The sequence below is a fragment of the Pterocles gutturalis genome, unplaced genomic scaffold, assembly GCF_000699245.1.
Source record: "Pterocles gutturalis isolate BGI_N339 unplaced genomic scaffold, ASM69924v1 scaffold44500, whole genome shotgun sequence".
In the NCBI taxonomy this organism is placed as follows: Eukaryota; Metazoa; Chordata; class Aves; order Pterocliformes; family Pteroclidae; genus Pterocles; species Pterocles gutturalis.
Window position 1 is genome coordinate 9,971 of NW_010139845.1, and position 21,011 is coordinate 30,981.

At 41.3% G+C, this 21,011-nt stretch overlaps 1 protein-coding gene across 1 annotated transcript in view; it reads right to left on the reverse strand.

The window, feature by feature from the left end:
• C2CD2 (C2 calcium-dependent domain containing 2) overlaps positions 1-21,011 on the reverse strand; it is a gene marked incomplete at its 5' end in the record, with an annotated part of 35,848 nt that overhangs the window by 3,145 nt on the left and 11,692 nt on the right. The window contains 9 exons of the mRNA XM_010083456.1: positions 2,468-2,777; positions 3,925-4,052; positions 6,467-6,580; positions 7,336-7,507; positions 7,799-7,938; positions 10,358-10,419; positions 14,066-14,174; positions 17,280-17,400; positions 17,705-17,827. Of these exons, the coding sequence (XP_010081758.1) occupies positions 2,468-2,777; positions 3,925-4,052; positions 6,467-6,580; positions 7,336-7,507; positions 7,799-7,938; positions 10,358-10,419; positions 14,066-14,174; positions 17,280-17,400; positions 17,705-17,827 (1,279 nt within the window). The remainder of the gene's footprint in view (positions 1-2,467; positions 2,778-3,924; positions 4,053-6,466; positions 6,581-7,335; positions 7,508-7,798; positions 7,939-10,357; positions 10,420-14,065; positions 14,175-17,279; positions 17,401-17,704; positions 17,828-21,011) is intronic.

The following is a 21,011-nucleotide window of genomic DNA, read 5'->3' on the forward strand; positions in this document are numbered from 1 at the left end:
TGTAGGGAATTCTGAAAATGCTTGTGGGGCTGGGATCACTTCTGAATCTCATTTTTGTTAATGAAGGAAGATTTCCTTCCACATCTACTGGGATATGAATAGAGATCGCTTCTTTCCATTCCTTCCCAACTTCCAAAACAGTTTTTATCCAGGTGGTTTTGTAAATACCTGCTGAGGTCCTGGTAGTTCTACAAGTTAGGCTAGAAAAGAGAACTAGAAAACCGTAAGCAGCAGGTTTTAAAATAAGCTTTCTGCATATGCACATCCAGTTATGGGGTCGCACATAGTTTGCATGAGCAGATTTTGATTGATAATCAGATACTACAGGAATTAGTATGATGGAGAGAGATCAGCAATGCAGAGCACCCCTTCAAGCCTTCCTTGCTGTCCCATTCTGCATGACCCACCTGGACAGCACGACCATCAGAAGAGTGATTTCTTACAGCAAACTAGTCTGCTAAGACACCTGACCACAGGAAGGTAATTTTGGAGGGAGGAAAGAAATGGATGGGGGAAGAAGTAAATGGGTGCCAAACTATGTTTTGCTTCAGTTTTTACAATGAGTGTACCATTGTAAAGCTACATTTTCTTAAAAAATAAAGACAAAAATAACTTACTGTGTAGGTAATTAATTCTGGTTGGCATAGTAGTCCTCTTAAGTTTATAAAAGGGAATGGGCAAGAAAGAGGAAGTCAGAAAGGTAAAAAACCAAACATACACAAGTGTCAAAAAAAAGACTGTTAACTTTAAGACATTAATACATACAGGAGGCTTTTTAAAGCAGAAAGGGTTTTGTTTGCTTTGTTTGAGTTTTGTTTGTGTTTTTTGTTGTTGTGTTTGGTTTAGTGGATTTTTTTTAAAAGGGAAAGCATTTGACCAAATAGAAACCTTGAATTATTCAAAGCTAACTGAAGGCAGGGGTGTTGAAATGTTTTCCTATGTCACTCCATAAAAGCTACTCAGCTGTGACAAAGTAGAGATTCAAGACTTCCACAAAGAGATCTGTGTATAAAGAAAGGGATGAGACAGTTTTTTAAAATATTTTTTCAAGATGAGACAAATATTACTCTCAAATATTAGAAATACTTTGCACTTTTTACCAGTGCTATACGACATCGTGTAAACAGGATCTTGAGCAGCCTGATCTCACATACTGCACAGGGAAAACCAAAACTAGACAACAGCTCACATACAAACTTCCACTTGCTTGCTGTAGAGTAACATGTTAAAGAAGAGTCCAGAGGTTTTTCAAAATTTCATTCAGCTTCCTAAACTTTTCCAGGCTTCAAATGACACAAATCCCTTCACAACTAACCCCCTGCCCTCATGCCAAACACACCCAAAACTTCCTAGTGCCTGACTATCCATGTCAAATTGGTTGTTGCTGTACCATCCTGATCTATCAGGTGGAGCAATAAAGCTGTGAGAAGGCAAGAAAACCTCAATACTCTAAGGGAGAGCCTTGGGAAAGAGGTCCAGTGTATGCCTCTTGTCGGGGAGAATTACAATAATCTAGTAATATACTGAGGTTTTGTAGTAAGCCCTTTTACAGTCTCTCTGGGTAAGGCAAGAATAGAAAATAATAAAGTGAAAGAGGGATGGATATGGGTGAGAAACAAATTTTTGCAACTCCAACATGTAGCCCATGAGACTGGTGTGCTGCCTGTTCAGAGCACAGTCCACTGCACTGGCTCTTGTGTCACACTTCCTAACAGCCCCTGTGTTTACTACTTAGCCACAAACCAGTGCTACAGCCTCAGAGGTTAATGGATTTATAAAGGATACACAAAGACTCCTAAGGCATTTATCAAACTGCAGCTGTCCAGCTGTGTAACTACATAAGCAAAATGATCTGACCCCTTATTTACTTATCAAATTATCTTTTATTCTATTTTCTTCACCAAACTTTGTACTAATGAAATCAGTGAAAAGGGAGAAACTGTTCACAAGGCAGTTAAGAGAGACTGCACTTCTTGTTTAGCTCTGGTACTTCCTGAACACAGGCGAGGACAGGAGAGTCTTATGCTCGGAGATGTGAAGGAGGAGAAATAATGTATCTGTTGGAAAGCAACTGTGGAACCCTGCAGTTTTCACATCAGTAATGGGGCTGCTAATGTAGGACAAGTCCTTGTTCACAAGAACACAGTTTTCATTAAAGAATTGACAATGTGTCTAGTTATTTCTCTTCCGGATAACTGAGTTGGGCTTAGTGAGCTGCTCTTCAGCTTCTAAGGGTGAGCCCTCTGTTTCATGATGGAGGGGAGTGTAAGAGAGCCTGACCTGGCTCAGAGAGCCAGAGGACTGCACTCTTTTGCTGCTAGTAAGACAGCTTCAACCAACACCATAATCACAAGGAGTTTAAGGACAAAAACCAGTAAGAAAGCATGAACTACTACAGTGTTGCATGACATGGCCAATTACATGAAGAAAGCACTCATTCCCTGAAGGAGAGGTAAGGATCACATACCTTTAGATTTTTTCATGCTCCCAGTTTCTGAAACACTTAATGAGCTCCCAGACATTTCTTCACAGGTCTGGTCTAAAAGTGTGCTAGTGTCCCACGGTTGGCTGCCATTCTCCAAACCCCAAGCCTTATAGGCACTTTGCTGTGGGTCAGTATCAGGAACTACTTCTGAAGCATCTAATGATAGCTTTTCAGAGGTGACTTTTGCAGCAGCTTCCTCCACGGGTGGTGGATCTACTTCTTTGCAGGAGCTGTCCATGGCTGCAGCATAGTCCATCATCAGTGCAGTTTCACTGTCCTGAGATAAAGAGGTCTGCCCAGCGAAAATAAGAGACATCAGTAACACTAGCTGCTCTGCTGGAAAAAAAACAAACCTCTCTGCAAAAGTTCTTTTTTCTTCTTTACACTTTTAATTGTATTGCTCAGGGCTATCAGAAAGCCACTGTGAGGCTTCCTTAGGTCCACTAAAGGAGAGGAGCGTGTAGCCAAGTTTTAATAAAAGTTAATGCCAAATGACTGGAAAAAAAATATTTAAGTACATGCCTCCCACCTGTCCCTGGCCCCACTGCTAATGATGGGACTCTTTCCTGCATGTGCTGCTGTAATGAAGTACCAGCATGTGTAGACAATAATCCTTTGGTCTTTTTAAGAAAATAAACATCAAAGTGTTTCATCTTGTAGAAGGACTTCTTGGCATTTATATCAGCTAAAACAAATCCATGCAGTCCCAGTGCCCCCATTTCCCAAGCAGATACATCCGTCACTGTGGAAGCTGATCCTCATTCCAGCCCCCCAGCACACCGCAATGATCACGAGGGGATCCATGCTCACTGACTCGGCTTTCACTTAGAGGTCTTTAGGGGTTCTGGGCATAACAGCAAGACTTGATAGCAAATGTCCATACAGCAGCCTGCAAGGAAAAGGACTACAGGCAGGCACCAATCATCAGATGGGAGACTGAGGCTGTGGATGAAGAAAGTCTGGAGGAATGCTATATACCCTCTGAGAAACAGTCTTCCATTTGCCCTCCCTCTAGAACAGAACCCAGAGGACTAGGACGTTTTTCAAAGTTTTTTTTTCTTTTTAACATCTTTGAAAATAATAGAAAAATCTTTCATACTTTTTCTGTGGATCTTCCCTCCATGGGCAAAGCAAGGAAAAGGACTAATTTTCCTCTGTTCTCATCTAAATCAGCTTTCCAAAATCATCCCACTCCCATCCAAGGATACGATGCATTTTTAGTCAGGCTGTCATACTGAACAATCAAAAACCAACATCTTCTCCAACAAACCCACCCTGATTTGGCTTCACTTGAAACAGTTACTGAAACAAACTGGTACACAGACCGAGATCCTGCAAAGACTGCTGAATGGGAGACAGCAGAATTCATGTTAAGGTCACAGTCAGTGGAGCACTTCACAGTACTAAGCATTAAATATAAGTGTTGTTTTCTGCTCTACCTTGGACACCCCAGATATGATAATGGTGCTTTTCTTTCTAGGAGACTTCAGCTTCTGTTTTGCAGATTCACTTAACTGCCGAATGGCTGCTTCTGCAACAGGATCGGTGCCATTCAGTACCAGCAGTTCTGAAAATAAAGCATTATTTCAGAGGAAAGAAACCAGGAAAAAAACAGAGCAAAGAGAGGCAGAGTTTGTTCTTGACTTAAAATTCAAAGAAATCAGCAGAAATGGCATAAACACCAGGCCTACCAAAACATCTTCCAATTCACCACCCAGCTATTGGGTCTTGTCTTTCCTGTTACCTATTCTTTTGAGAAAAGGTACCTAAGCTGCACTTACAAACCCTTGCCCTGAGCACACAGGAGGTTCTGGAAGCCTAGACAAAACCTCCAGTTATTTCAATGCATTGCTACACTGCAGTGACTGTAATTCAGAAGTGGCAGGTAGAGCATCAGATATCACTGTCATGAAAAGCCATAGTTCTAACCTGGTATAAAGCTGGCACATGCCACTACTTCTCCAGGTAGCTATTTTGCTCTTTTTCCAGATGTCCCTGCTTAGCATTTCCAGATTCTCTACAGCACTAGGATAGGATGGGGAAGGCAAAGTGGCAGTCACTCTGCTCTTTATCAGCTGCCTCCAAAGCCTGTCAAGTGCACCCCCTTTCCCCACCCTGAACATTGCACAGGAACAAGAATCCTGCTTTATAAAATGCTCTTTAAGACAGACATGAGTATTTTTAAGCACGGCCATTTCTGGCATCTAGTATGTAAATACTTTGGGCACAGAAAATACACACTGATTAAATTAATCAAGGAACAAACAAGGCTAAGAAAGTTAACAGAACAAAACTGCCTGTATTTAATTGTCTGAGGTGGGCTTTTCTGTTAGAAGGAATTTTAACAGCAAAAGAATACAGGCAGGAATAGCACTAAAATTAATTAAACCAAGTAGTGTCTTTTGTTCCTGTGACATTAATGCAATAAAAGACAATGCCTGAATAGTTATGCTGCACCAGGTAAGTCAGATAACTTTTGGAACTTAAGAGTATGTGTGCACAAGGGGTATGCACACCCACGCATGTCTGGCCACTCATTATAAACACCTACTTTTCCATCTCCCTTGCCACTGCAAAGCCCCCAAGAAGAGCTGAGAGCATCCAGGACAGCATCAGGGGCGCTTGCTAATTTGTATTGTTGTCATCACTTAGAACTATGGCATGACCACAGCATCTTTTCCATAGTTCTTGTTGCTATTTTGGCATGATGTTTGTAATAACTGCTACCTAAGTTACTGCGATACCAAGTGGTTCTTCATATTTCTTTAATTTGGCTTCAACTTTTGTTCTAATGAGTAATTGTTCCTGCTGTCTTGTATAAACATTCACAGAAATTCCCCTGCACTCCCATAAAAACACAATGTGCTCTAAGTTGTCTTCAGATGAGTTTTCCAGTAAGTGCTTTGTATCTTTAATATCATAAACAATTATGACAGTTAATTCAGAAGTCTAGCGCTATCTTAACATTTCCCAAACTGGCTTAGTAATACCATCCTGATTGATGGTATCAGAGTACTTCTTAGTCCAGAGTGAGGGAAAGATTCAAGTGCTATTACACAGCTATTCAGTTACTAGTTCATGCTCTTCCCCAGATGTCTGTCTTTTAGCCAATACATTTCTGCCTCTCAGCAAGCCTTCTAACTGTTTCCAGGAGCAGTCTATATCATCTCCAGATTGCTCCATCTGCGCTCAAATCTGTACAAAGAAAATTGTACTCCACGTCTTGTGCCCTTTGCAGCTAGACTAGGTCCCATCTTTCATTACTGTTCCACACAGAGCTGCAGAAAGATCGAATGATGACTGCACACAGGACTGAAAAATATGCTGAAGATTCAGAGTTGCCACTCAAAAAGGTAAAATGCCTCAAAATTAGGTTGAATACAGTCAGAGTGAATTTATAATTAAAGTTATTATCAATGCCATGTGACACTCTGAAGGCACTTCAGCTGTATGCCAGGTGACTTAGGAAGGTGGAAAAACAGGCACAGCAAGATTGTGTATTTGCATTAGCACAAAAAAAGCCCAGTGGCAGGGCTAGGAAGAAAATTCAGACTTCCTTACATCAACCCGGCCTTGTGCCTTCTGTTCAGAGAGGGGGAACTTCACAATGGCCTTAGAGGTAAGTTTCATAGGGTTTTGGTTTTCATTTTGTGCAATGTCCCCCACGCCTTTATAAAGGAGAAATCTTTCATTTAAAAGTGAGAGAAAAGACAGCCTGGCTTTCTGCAGTTACCTCCCCTCTCCAAACCACAGCTCATTGTTATTTATTTAAAATTAGTAATTTAAATAACGAATTAAAAACAGACCTCTGTTGCAAGACTGCTATATCCCTAACCACAGCACTTGCTAACATAAACATCTCAGTGCCTGTTGAAAGGCAGTAGCCATATGGGTTTGCTGTTATTTTAACAGGATTACATTAATCCCATGTGCAGCAGAGAGAGACATATTCTCATTAGCAGCTTTGAACATTTCTATTACCTGTATCTGAAGATGATAAAGTTTTGCTGACTGGAGCACCATGAGAATGGATAGCTTGAACAGAGAAATCCTTCTCAATCACCTTTACTTTAACTGGAGTTTTCACAGGAGAATCTGAGGACCAAGTTTTTTTGGTTATTTAAACAATTCAAGATATTTATTATAAAAATAATAAAAATCTGTTATACCAATGTTAAACCCTGTTCAAATCACAAGTGTTTCAGAAAGTTGTTTAATACAAATTCTCGGCATATCCCTTCTATGGTAACCTGACCCTAAAAGACCCGTGAAATGTAGCAGTTCATTCTTTTTAAACACTTTACTGTAATATGCTAGATAACACTCAAGAGATCTGCTTTAACAACTTAAAAGAATGCAGCTTTTCAAGAAACTTCACACAAACACTGTTGAGAAGTTTTACTTTCATACTTATCCCAAGAAGATCAGAAAGTCTATTCCTGAGAGGTACACTGAAAAGAACTTTGTCACAAGATGACACCAATCCTTATTAGAGATTATAAACAGACCAAGGCATAGGATGGTCCATCATCATCAAAATCTCTAAGAATCTGACATTTTTCTCTTGTGGAAAACCATCCACCAAAACCAACCTCTTCTGCATTATCTCTCTACCATGCAGCTTTAAAGTGTGTATTAAACGGAGTATTAACCACTCCTCTTGTAAGAACAAGGCTTCGTGAAAACAAAAAACCTGATTCTGAAGAATACAAACAACGCCCCCCCACCATGAGCACATTAAAGAAGTCTGGACAACAGCGCCTTTCCTTATATCCCACTCCCCCCACTGCAACTTCTGTTCCCCACAGATAAGCCTAAGAGTGAACATGGAAAGAAGTGGACTTGCTCACCTGTGCTCAGTGGAGATGATCTCCCTTCCAGACGAGGTTTGGTTTTCACAGCAGTTACAGTAGTGACCACAGTCCCACAGGGCATCACAGTGCGATCCTTTTCTATCTTAGTGGCTGGCACTGGAGAAGAGACTTGCCACGTCTTTAGTTCACTCGGTTCTATAAAAGAGAACTAGAAGGACAAAAAAATGTCGCCTTAGAAGCCCAGTCAAGCAAGGAGGACACTAACATTTCTAGCTAGTACTCCTTTACAATTTTTACTAACATTTAAGAGCCGAACAGCTAATTCTTTTGACAGACACAAATACCATGTGACATGCTACCCTGCAATCTGAATGCACTACTCTAACTTGGCCACAAATGGCACTGCAATGTGGGTGACAGTCCAAAGCACAAGACGAGCATTCACAAGTACTCCCTGAAGTGAAAGATCCACTGTAAAACCATCCAAATGCAATTGTACCTCTGCACTAATGGATCCCAGCCCGGGCCCCAGCTCTGGGCTGCTCTCACTGGCCGTGCTGTTCAATTCAAAGCTTTGCTGGCCAGAAGGTTGCTTCCTGAACAAGTCTAGAGGTACAGTCACCATTGCGGACAAAGGACCTAGAAGAAATAAAACCAACAAAATCAGCACATATCTGAACTGTCAGTATGTTTAAGGGCGAGAAGATGGGAAAGGAGGAGGAAGAACACAGGCAGCTAATTTCAAGAACTGGTCCTACACCATGGAACAGAAATATGGCAGTTTTCATAGCTTGCTTTCCATTTTACAACTATGCCTCAAGCCCGGCCTAATCCTGTGCAACAGGAATGCATAGAGACATGAAACCTTACTTATTTCCCACTATTTCTGACCATTTTTCTTCTGTATATGCAGAATGCTTAGAGGAAAAGAAAGCACCTAGAAGTATTACTATTCGGTTCTTGAACAATCTCTATAACCAGTTACCTGCATCTTTCATTTCAGAGAACACTCTGGATTCCTGATGAACTGGTATAGCATTAAGAATAGTCTTTCTTAATTTGAACTTCAGTGCAAGTTCAGCAGTTCCCTTGTTCCTCCCTGTACTTTATTAAATACACTAGGCTGCAGCAAAACTATTATCAAAATTACTGCACCATTTCAGAGATGAAATCCTAGTTTTCTGCGAAATTCAAAGACATGTAGAGACCTACATTTTATTCACATAACCCATCTCTCTCCCTGCTAATATCATTCTACTTTGAGTTCTCTATTCAAATTTTTGGGAGAACAGCTAACATGGTATGGTGGAGGAAAGATGATTGTCAGTGCAACCAATTGGGACCTTTTTCTTCAAAAAACCAGGCTGGTAGTTACACTCTCAGTAGGATTTGGAACATTACTCGTATCGTCTGAAAGACCCGTTACTAAAGACACAAGAAACAATATACATTTGCTGACTGTATATAGATCCTATTTTTTTGTTAAAAATAAAAAATCAGCATCCACATCAGAGGAATTTTTTAAAGCATTTGCTTACATTTGACTTCCCAATCCCTCAAATAATGGCAGATCATATGCAAGGTATTGCACCAACTTTGCACATCTAGATTATTAAAAATAAACACAGTAACCCAAAACTAAAAATCAAACACAGTCCACTTGGTGATATTACTTATTAACAGGGACTCAGATGAAACATAGTTACCTAATAAATTACTGGCCAAGCCTTCATCCAGTATTATAAGACACTATGAGTAAAAGCACTATTTTTTTAATCACTGGGCATGAAGAGCTTTGGCTAATACTTTTAACTTTTTCCTGAACTAAGTTGAATACAACTGACAGTAATGAAACACAGAGAAATAGCTGAGTGTCAAAAAGTAATGTTTCTTTTTTTTTTGTTTTACACCTGAAACCTGACATAAGAAGGAAAAAGCAAATGGATCCAAGAGGTGAAATACAGTTACTATTTCTAGCAACAGCAAAACTCTGTATCAGCAAAATAATATGCAGCATAATAATAAGCAAAATAATATGTAGAAGAATTTATGATGTTGTGTCATCACTTCAATAAAGTCCAAGCAACGAAGTACTTGGAGCAAGTTTGTAAAGCTCATGCAAACACCTCAATGTGCACTCTGGCCTCAGCACCCACCTACCTCTTACCCCCTACTAGGAAGGTAATGCTACCCCAAATAATCCAAATGCAATAGTTCAGTGGAGGGGTTTTCTTACCACTGAAGGCTAATTGCAAATTGCAAAAACAGAACCAAGTGGTAAAAATTATTCAGCCTCCATGTTTTACATTTAATTCAATAGAATCAGAATTACTGTGTTTTATACCTGGTAATCGCTAGGCAGCCTCTGGGGCTTGAAAAAGAAATATTTAGGATTAACACCCATGACTCCCCTTCAGCCACAGGAAGACCTGGAAAGCTTAAGTTGAAACCAAAATTGCTCATGGTGGATCGGTTAAAAGTTTAGAAGGCTCAAAAATTAGGATATCAGCACATGGAAGACTCAGGATGTTGCCAGTCTAGAAAGGAACTCAAGACTTATCTGTAACCTTAACTCTGAGGACAGAGACATGTGAACAGTGTATACTCTCTTCTGTCCATGACTACTGATGAAAGTAATGGTGTACATAGACAGCACTTAACCCAGGTCAGTCAGTGTTGCCCAAGAACTCTGCGATTTTCCATGGATTTCAACTCTAGGACAAAAATTTAATGACAGGCTTATGGAGTTGAAAAACACAAACTTAAGTTGCACATTTTCCCAAGCTGACCATTTTGTACAAGTTTGTCTGTCTGTTTTCAGTTAATCTCCCTTCCATAGCTGTTCTTCGCCCCAGGTCTGCCTGGAGCCATGCTTGAGGCATACCCAATTCCAATACCAGACAAGTCAGCATAAGACATCTACATTTTAATGCAGGTTCAGAAATTTAAGAGTTTGTTATATGGCTATACAACCGAGTAGAACTAAAAAAGGACTTATGTCAACATTTAGCAATGCTCATGAGCTGATCATGCAAAATAATTCAGTTTTAATACTTACTATCCAACTTTCCATCTTCTACTATTTGCAGTTGCAATGCTTTTGATTTGGCACTTAGTTCACTGTGAAGTAAATGAAACTATGTTAGGTCTTCGCAGGCCAGCAGATTTTCCTTCCCACTTAGGTCTTCCCCTTTCCCGTTCTGGTTGCCAACACCCTAACTCTTCTTGGCCTGCACTGAGCCAGGCAGTGCGACATGGCAGCACTACTGAGTACGCTGCGTGCGTAGCATCCATTTCACCTCAGGTAAGACTGACTTAAGGGATCACAGTCAGAAAACCACGGCCTGGTTCCCTCCAGCACTGTTGCACAAGTTCAATTTCCTAAAATTTCAGAGGCTTTTCTTCTCCCCAGTAGCTGAGAAACACTGTCCTTCAAGCTGATGTTGGTTCCTAGTCCAACTGCTGCACTACAGCACTAAGAAGCTATTTTTTCCTGGCAGGATCAAATTTGTAAGTCAAGAGGCTGGAACAGGTCCAACCAACAACCCATTCAAAGCTGTGGGATATCCTGTCAAAGCAGGAGTCTCCTGCAAAAGCAGGATAGATGCAAGTAAATAAAGGTAGTTACGGTCTTATGTGAGAATAGTCAGTATTACTTTTCCAAAAGAAGACTCAAGGATGTTGCAAGATAACAAGAACTAGCTTCTGTGTGACAGAACCAATGTGCACTATTAGCAGTGGCTTATGTGGTACTTCATAAGATGGACTAGACAACAGATAAAAAACCTTTCCCCTAATTGAGACAGTGAAACAAACTGGGTATCTACTGAAGAGCCTTCCAGTAAAACTTGATTTTATAACCTTCTCAGTAGGTGTTCTGCCAAAAACCTTAAGCGTACACATATATGTATTATATTTTTGTATGTCTCCGTTTCAGGATGGTGTTATCTTGGTTGCAGGCATTCCTCCTCCATTAGATGCTGTGGGACATCATCTATGCAGCAGGTTTTAAACTTTTCCCTGCCACTACCATCCCCTCCTGCTCCTCCAAAACTTGAAAGGAAGCACCTTGATAGTACTATTGCTGCTTTTCCCAGGAAGCTGTGCCACTGAAGCCACTGTGCCCTCGTGGCCAAGAAGGCCAATGGCATCCTGGGGTGTATCAGAAGGGGGGTGGTCAGTAGGTCCAGAGAGGTTTTCCTCCCCCTCTACTCTGCCCTGGTGAGACCGCATCTGGAATATTGTGTCCAGTTCTGGGCCCCTCAGTTCAAGAGGGACAGGGAACTGCTAGAGAGAGTCCAGCGCAGAGCCACAAAGATGATGAAGGGAATGGAGCATCTCCCTTATGAGGAAAGGCTGAGGGAGCTGGGTCTCTTCAGTTTGGAAAAGAGGAGACTGAGGGGTGACCTAATTAATGTCTATAAATACGTGAAGGGTGAGTGTCAGGAGGATGGAGCCAGGCTCTTCTCTGTGACATCTAGTGATAGGACAAGGGGCAATGGGTTCAAGCTGGAACATAGGAGGTTCCACTTGAATATGAGGAAAAACTTCTTCACGGTGAGGGTGACAGAGCACTGGAACAGGCTGCCCAGAGAGGTTGTGGAGTCTCCTTCTCTGGAGACACTCAAAGCCCGCCTGGATGCGTTCCTGTGTGATCTGATCTAGGTGTCCTGCTCCGGCAGGGGGATTGGACTAGATGATCTTTCGAGGTCCCTTCCAATCTCTAACATTCTGTGATTCTGTGAAGCTAAAGCAGAGCCTGACGTGGTGGTCAGTCAGTCAGTACACTGCTCTTCAGACTGGTGGGTATTTTTGTTTAGGAAGAAAGAGACGGGAGTGGGGCGATGTGAACTTGAAAGAAGGTATGCGGCCAAATCCTGATCGCTCATCTGTGAAAGTCCCTAAACTTACCTCATGCACTTCTGAAAAGCAGCCAGCGCTGTGGAAAACCCAGCATTATCCCTAGCATCAAGGCCAAATTTTAGTCAAGTTAATCACATCCTGCCTGCCCTCCCTCTGCACTTTCAGTTGGAAAGGGTATTGTTCTTCATGCTTCCTGTCCAAAATTGTTTGGAACATGCCTGCCCTGTGACATCAAGCATGGATGCTGTTCCAACAACAGATAGCTGAAGTGATTCACAGACTCAGTGGCTGAAGCACTTTGAGATACTCCGATACTCCAGAATATAAAGTTGCTACACAAGGGCATTTTTTTCCCCTCTTACGGTGGGGAAGAAATCGCATCACATTAACCCTTAAGTCTTGATGGCAAAGCAGTACACTGTCACAGAAGAACACTGTCTGATCTGTGGCTCTCCACAAAAGCTGTAGGTCCTCATAACTAAAATCAGACTTCATAAGTCGTTGGACTGCATGGGTCTGAAGGAAGAGAGCTTCCTAGCTGCTTTTCCACTTGACAGCAGGATGAGAAAGAAGCAGGTGCACACACCTCCATCAGACCACATAAAAAGGTGAGGCCTTTCAGTGTTGTTATACAACATCACTTTTTTTTTTGCTCACTATAGTGACTTCAAATTATCTCCACCCCCTGCACTCACACACGCAAAGGGGTCCAGTGTTCGTCAAGTCCTGTAGAACTTTCGATGACCGATCCTGGTGCCTTCCATCAAATCAAGCAGCCCCTGTCACTTCTCCCTCAACTCTCCCGTTTCTGCAGCACACAGTCCATAACATTCCCAGGTGCAGTCTAGCAGACTGCGATGAGGAGCCAGAAAAAGATCTGTGTGCTGCATGCTTGCTCCCCCTTCACGTTGAGAAGGAGCACGCAGAGGTGTACACCACTCCTTGAAGAAGAGAGCACTCAGCACAGACAGGCACAGGTCTGAATACAGGCTCAGTGCTTTGTAAGTTAAACCTCTGCTTTGCAAGAGAGGGAACAGAAACAGCAGATGCCAGGCTGTGACTAGACAGTGAAGAAAAACATCACAAGTGAAACCAACTGAAATACTACTCTCTGAAATATATATATTTGTTAGTGAGAGAGAGGCAGAGAGAGAGGAATGGAACTTAGATGAGAGCCTCTCACGTTAATAACCTGGTAGAAGAAAAAGAAATAAGTCTCTGCTCTATGTTGCATGGCAGCATCTCTGCCCCATTTCCCTGGGAAGCTGCTTCTGCCTGCCTGTGCGTGTGTTTAAAGCCACTAGAGAAATACCCCTCTGACCCACCCTGGCTCCTCCTTTCACAACTCACACAATACAGAAGCTACCAGATATTTCTGCTGTGCCGCTAGAAAGTGGAAATGAAAAGAGCTTTAGAACTGCTCACTTTTGACCTTATTTACAGAAGCTATGTAAATCACATAATACTATACACACTGTCCAAAAGTCCCATTTTTGTTTTACAGAAAAAAAAATCTCATTAGCTTTACACTTTCTTTTTAATCATACCCACCATTCTTTTAGATGGTCAATTTTTTGCATATTTACAGGTCCCACTCAGGGGAGGGAAGGGAGATACATCGAATTTCCTCAAATGCAGTGTGTAAGGTAAAGTGACTTCAAAACCTTGCTAACGCTATTTTTTATCACTGTATGACAGCACAAGGTGATTTATTATACCTGTTATATTTATTAGAATCAGACATCTACCAGGGAAGATCTAGAGACCTATTTGATCTTATATTCATATAGAGGGGTAATTAGATATCCTGAAGTCCCTACCAGCTCCAGATTGCTAACCTCACCTAGTTTAAGCAAAAAAGATGCTTTACTATAAAAGTATTCTCACTAGGTAAGTTACTTACAAGATAAACTCTTCCTTCCAGAAGGGATTTGCAGCATTTTTGGCTACAGAGCTGGAAAACTTCTGCATAGGATCATTCAACTGAACTATACATGCAAGGTTTGTGCTGCCTGTAAGGGCAAGAAAAATCAATATCCAGTTATTAATATTCCATCACCAGGATGTACACTTACTCAACAGAAAGCAAACACCCTTCCTCACCATACTGCACTTTTGAACAGACTACTGGAAACATTTCCTCACCCACCCAAAGAATAAATTTCTTCCCTCTCTTCAGCTTGTACGCCATCTATACTAACGTCGATGGTCAAGACTGGGTCATTATTGTCCTACGCAGTGTTCTACACAGTGTGAAACATGATGACCCGATTTAAATTCTGGCATGAAGCAAAAAAAAACAGGCATAAAAAGATCAAAAAGGACGGGGAGACAGGATGAACAGCAAGATCATGGTAGAGTGGAGACAAGGTGAGAAGGGAGTGAAGTTGCTTTCAACTGCTTTAAAAAAACCACACATTTTCAAAGTTCCTACTGGCCATGGTCACAGTGCTTTCTTTGGACATCAAAGCAAGCTTTTTCTGTTAGCAAGTGTACGATGACAGTAGTGCTAATTAACAATGGCTTTGTGGACTGCGGTTTTTAACAAGTTCATGGCATTTTAGAGTAGTGGTGCAGAATTATCTCTACCTTGATCTTGAAATTTGATAGCATGGCAAATTGGCATATTAGAGCAATTATATTGCTGCTCCAAGGGGAAATAGTTTGCATAATGTGTTACTCTTTAAACAATTTATTTTGCATGGCTTTCACAGCATCAGAAATCATTTTGGTCCCAGCATTTCAAAATATCCAGGAAAGCGGCAAAAAGCTCAGTAATGACTGTGTGCAAAGCAAACAAAAGACATGCAGACCCCAGTTCTCCAGAAGACTCTAGGTTTATATTTACTATCATCAACTCTCAGTTGTCCTCTGGTGGTGCACGGGGGCTGGGGATGAGCCCTATCTCAGGCACAGAGGCAGCTTGGACCTGGCAAGGTTACTAGAGGAGATAAAGCACTGTCTACTGGCAGCTTAGTTGGGATCAAAGCTAACCCTGGAGTAAGTAGTTTAGCTGCTTTCACAGCATGCTGAGCCTGAGTTAATGAACCTGGGGCGGTTTTCTGTTAACCCAGCCATATGTCTCTGCAGCCTGCTCTTGCTGCCAGCAGGGCTCAGCAGCCTGGGCCAGAAATGCCTGTATAGCTCTGCCTGAAATTACACCAGAGCCACTGACCAACAGATATTGAACAAGGAATTTCATAATTTCTGTCCCTCACAACCTAGTGTACACAACTAACCATTTTTCCTTAACAGCAGAAATCAACTTTTACCCTAGATGATACACTGTGGACCATACAGTACTAAATTCAGGGTAATCTTTGTTTACACATACAAACTAAGGAGATAAAAATGGGCATAGCCAACAAGCAGAGGCCAGTTCTGCTACTGGTCACTTACCAGTTGAACTAATACATCTACAGGAAAGCCACAAGCTCCTATAAACCATGTTAGCATCGACAGTTTATAGGATGATAATGATCAAGACAGACACGCCGCCTGTCCCCAATCCTCTGTATGTCTCTGCAGGTTGGCTTGCAATATTGCACACTCTTACAGAGTTTCACAGTTGCAACAGCAGAACTAATAACTGCTGCAACACAAGGCCAGGAAAAAGGAAGGGAACAACAGTTAAAAGGCAGCAAGCTATGTCCAGAACCTAGCATCGCCCCAGCTGTGCCGTATTTCCACTGGATTTCAAGTGTACCAGCCAAACCTCACTATGAAGCTTTATTTCATACTTGGTTCCAAAGTGATTACACTCCCAGAGTTGCTAGGGAACCAGCAAAAGTTCCCTCCATCTCCTTTTAGATGAGCAAATGGTGATTTTGCCCCTCAATATCTGGGTTCCCAAAGTGGAGCACATTATTTGTTCCCTCTTCCTCTCATTTTCACAGAGGGGGCATAAAGGCTTCCCATAATAATATTAATTATCTGTTGCATGCACCATATGCACGTAAAAGTATCTTATCTCCTAAGTTTTAAAGGAGGCCAAAATGATCTGCTCTTTTGAAAAGCTTAGTTTGCACCACAAAATTGTGGAGTAATAACAAATTTTGAGTAAGTTTTCCTGCAATCTACAGTTTTCAGCACAGTTTTATTTATATAGGACATTTTTATATAGGACATTTCACTGTCAAGAGTTCCAGAACTGCTTTAAAAATAATTTGTTTTTAAAATAAAACAGTCTGCAGAAAGTTTTATGGGGAACCACTTCCAACCAGGATGAGCAAAGCAGCATTCTGCAAGAGTCTGGGGCAGAAACCTATTCCATCTAACTGAAAAAAGGAGTATAGCAAGTAGGATATACTTATCCAAAACTACTGCCATGCCCAATTTAGCAGCCACAAGCTTTCATTAAAAAGACTATTAGTGACCATAAATAATAGAACCTCAAATTTGTATTTCCGCTGACAAAATCTGAAATATGCTTGCTCATGCCTCAATCAGTGATGCAGGCGTGCCTGCACTTGAAGAAGTCTGAAGACTTGCTAGCAGGCTTGGTGCTTCTTTTTAAAACCAACATTGCAACTTCACTAGGCAGTGGCCTCCTTTCTGGCTTCATTCTCTAATTGCAAGAGGTACTCCCTCCCTACCTGCAGAGGTACTTTGTTAGGGTGGAAATATCCCCGCCAACAAAACACCACCTTTGAGGAGAGTTTACACTGAGGAGGAGATTTTTAGATAAATCAGCAAATTGCTCAAAAGTAAAGAAAAGCAGCTGTAAAAATAAGGTAATACCAAAACAATGTCACTGCTAACGGTGAATGGAGAGTCGGATTTGAGCCTCACATCTTGGGTACAGGGAAATTGATAACTTTTAGGAACTAAAACTAAATGCCAGAAAATAAATCAACTAACTTTATAAATATGCTCATTTCAATTTGTTTCCAAAAATGGTGTATTTGTTTACAAGAAGATCAAGATGTTTTAATACTCAAATAAACAAAAACATACACAGTTTTGTAAAAGCATGTTTCTGAGAGTGCAGCAATTTCTTACACCTTCTTTTGAGAGAAGGTTGTAACCCAGAACTTCCAAATTATTTCAGTCAAAATGAAAAAAAAAAACAACCCAACCCTGCTTGAAAACGAGCAGCATTGCAAGGGCTACGTTACCTGCAGCACTGTGATCAGTTAGGTTTACCGCGATGTTCTTCACCAGCAGTTTGAGTTCATGAGCCCTTGGAGGTTTAGGGGGACTAGTGCCCTGAGGGAGAAGGCTTACGTTCTGTACATTCTGTGAAAAGCAAGAAAAGCAAGAGGGATTGTACATATGCAAATACCAAATACTCTTACCTTCTGTCACACTGATATAGGCAAGCAGACGTGTGATGAGGTGTAACATCAACAGATAGTCACACGGGAGTTATGATCACACAAAGCCTTCACTGCCAAAGGCTATGTTGTTTTAAAGAATGTGTTCCAGTTGTTTCTGATCACCAAATGGTATTAAACTTACTTATTTGTGAGTCATGAATATATAATAAAAACACTAAACAGAAGGAGACTTCTCAAAAGATTTAGGTAGGAATAAGACTTACCTGGACCTCCTTTATATCTGTAGGCCTTGTACTCAACACTACAGATGGAGAAACTGAGCTAAAGAGGTTCTTCAAAACATCTCTGAGCGTTTCAGATATTGCACATGTCCCTGCTGTCTGTCCCTAAGAGGAAACAAACAATCATGCTTCTCAAAACTCAGAAGAATAAAAATTAAGGCAAAATTAATTTGGTACACGTAAACCACCAAAGCTACTGAAGATTAACCTTGTCAGAGAGAGTCATGGCTTCTATTGCAAACAACAAAATGGACCAAGAGATCAAATGAATAATTACTTAAATTTCTATATTAAGCATTAAAGGAGAACTAGACATACACTAAAGTCACATGCTGTTCTGAGAGCTGGGAAGGCAGAGCTATTAGCTATAAAACCAGAAGTTTCATTAACAGTTTATATCTTACGATGGTGTTTTTAAGTTTTTGTACTGCTTTGCACCCCACTGAGAGAGGAGATCAGGTCATCAGATTAGCAGATCGGCACTGTTCCACTGATTTAATGGGAGTTACGCCAGCTTGCAACAGCTGAGAACAAGCTAATCCCGTGCTACACTGAAAAACATTTATTATAGCATCTCTTGGAGGTCTTCAGCCTTGCTGAACAATGCACTGTAAGGACAGATAGTCATGATGCTCTGAGGGACTGACTTGTATGCTTTTTCATTCAGAAATCTCATGGCAGTCTGTGCTTAACACCACTGTCTCTGAGGGATCAGAACAGACCACAGATTTTGCTTACACACATAGCTTCCCATGATTAATTGTAAGGTGCACGAAGATGGTGAACTGCCCCTGCCTTCCCTGTGCTCCTGGAGAAGCCTACTTCCATGTCACGCTGCTCAGAAAGTCTCTTCTGCTCAATTACTAACAGAGAGTGGATTTTTAAATAAAGCTATGACAGAAAGGGCAGTTTAATAACCAACTGCTCTGAAGGTAGCACAGGAGAAATCTCAGTAAGGTCTCTTTTCTAAAGAAAATATTGAAATAGGAGATAAAGATCTGACCTAAACAACAGAGGACTCATCCGTCTTTTCTTACCTGATACCACACCTGAGAGACTTTACTATTACAGAACAAGGCTTTAAAAGAAAGGGAGCTGATTTACAGATGCACGTGCAGAATAGCTGGAGAATGCAATAACAAACAAAGCAGAAAAAAGGCACCCTTCTGCATGCTGCTGTCTGCTACAACCAGCATGCCATGGCCAGCAAACCAGGCCCTGCTGCAAAGACAAGGCACACTGATGACAAGGACACCTGATTTGCACCAGGGGGAGATCAAGTGGGGACCTGAAGGACTAACCCTGGTAAATGATCTTGATAATGCCTTGATATCTTAACAAAGCTAGTGCCCCACTAGCTTTCAGCACTACCTGACCCATGCAGCCACACTGCACCACAAAGCCTCGAGGCAGTCCCAGCTCAAGTCTCAACCAACTGTCCCTCTGCAAATGCAGCAGAGCACAGGCTTTGCTCTGCAACCCTGGACACCCTCCATCACAGTCCTCCATTGTAGAGATGTGCGCCTCAGCAGAGGCTTCTTGGCATGAGAGTCATTTCAAAAGCCTCGGTCCTTTCTCAGGTGTAGGAGAATGATCATTCAATGAGTTCTGCACTCCTCAAGGTATGCTTCCAGCTTGCCACAACAGATCAAACAGATTTGGAGTAACAGCCCTTTCCCAATTACTCAAGTCTTACAGAAACATTGCGGGTGTTTCATAAAAATCCCAGGAATGTTGCATACAGAAATCCTGCTTCACCACCTTCTTACCTAACCATCCTTTGATGACAGGTTGCTACGGTTCAAAACATACAACAGCATCGACCAGTCCCACAGAAACTCTGCTTTGTTCACACTGTGCTCCCTTAAACAACTGCCAATGAAAGAGGCAGTGGCACATTTCTGTAACCTGCAGATAACACTCTTTTACTTTTAAAAATATTAATGAAGCAAATTAGGCTGTTTAAAGCTTCAGTTTCAGTAATTACTCACATTACTTAGATAAGCAGGTAAGCAGTGGTTAGTTTTCACTGGTTTGGGGGGTAGTGTCCCTCCCCTGCCCTTACCTAAACACTGTTTGATAAGAATGGTGTCAACTTGGAAAATACCATCTAACTCTTGTTTTGCCACCAACCTAATCTGACATTTGTTATTTAACAGTAACAACAATTGTCATGGGACTTCTGCTCACAAGCATTTTGTAATGTTTCCATTTCCATAGTTATCTGGAAAGCAGTTTGGTTAAGAATCTCCTTTCAGCCCAACCTCATTTTTAGCCATCCTTATTTAGAAAGTAATTCTCCATCACGCCACCATCTAGAAGGCAAGCCATACTGGGTTAAATCCCAACCAAAAAGGCTTAAACCAAGACATTTTACTTTGGGTTTGACATGGGCTACAGGCATACATTCAGCTACTGTGGACAGCTTGAGGCACACTAGCACACAGTCATAGCAGAACAACTGCATGCAAACCCAAGCCCTGCCAGTCAGCCAGGTTGCCAAATGCAACTCAGGTTCACCCAGCTATTACCAACAGAAAATAAGTTATTATATTCACCTTGTTTGACTGATGACAAAACCACTATGTAGATAATCACAAGCAATTAAAGGTATTTATTTGTACACACAACATTGCTTCTGAAAGAGCTAAAAATAAGACACAAAAGCTGACATTTAAGTTTAGAAGCTGAAGCAATTTCCGAGGTGTAGGTTGCTCACAGGTTTTAGCTCTTTGTTCATTGCCTCCTCTCTTCCCTAAGTGCTAATAGAAACTTCAAAGAGAAAATAAAGGCCTTAACTTATACTAAGAACTTAACAGGCTCATTTTAAAAACATGAGCAAAGCACAACAAGTTGCAACTCCTTTGCAACCTTGGACTCGGGCATCTCTCAAAAAAGCAGGTTGTGAAGTCCAGTGACTGTACCAGCATCATCTGCATTTGCCAGTAAGTACTTAATGGCTGTTCAATATGTGGATAATCAGCATGCAGACCCAACACGTGCACAGAAAAATCTACATTAAAACACACTTCAAAAGACTTGTCTATCTTTAGTTATGAGTTTCACATTTTTGTGGACAAAAATTGTGGTAATAAATTATGATGATTCTAGGTGACTCAGTACAGACCTTTAAAAGCAGCTCTACTATATAATAAACCTATTTTTTAATGAGGCCTTCAGTTAGAACACCAGCTTCACAAAATATGAGCAAGTCTTCACTTACTGTTGTAAGAAAGGCTTAAGTGACCATGTTTGTGCCCCCCCCCCCCCACAGTCAAGTGGCAAAGGG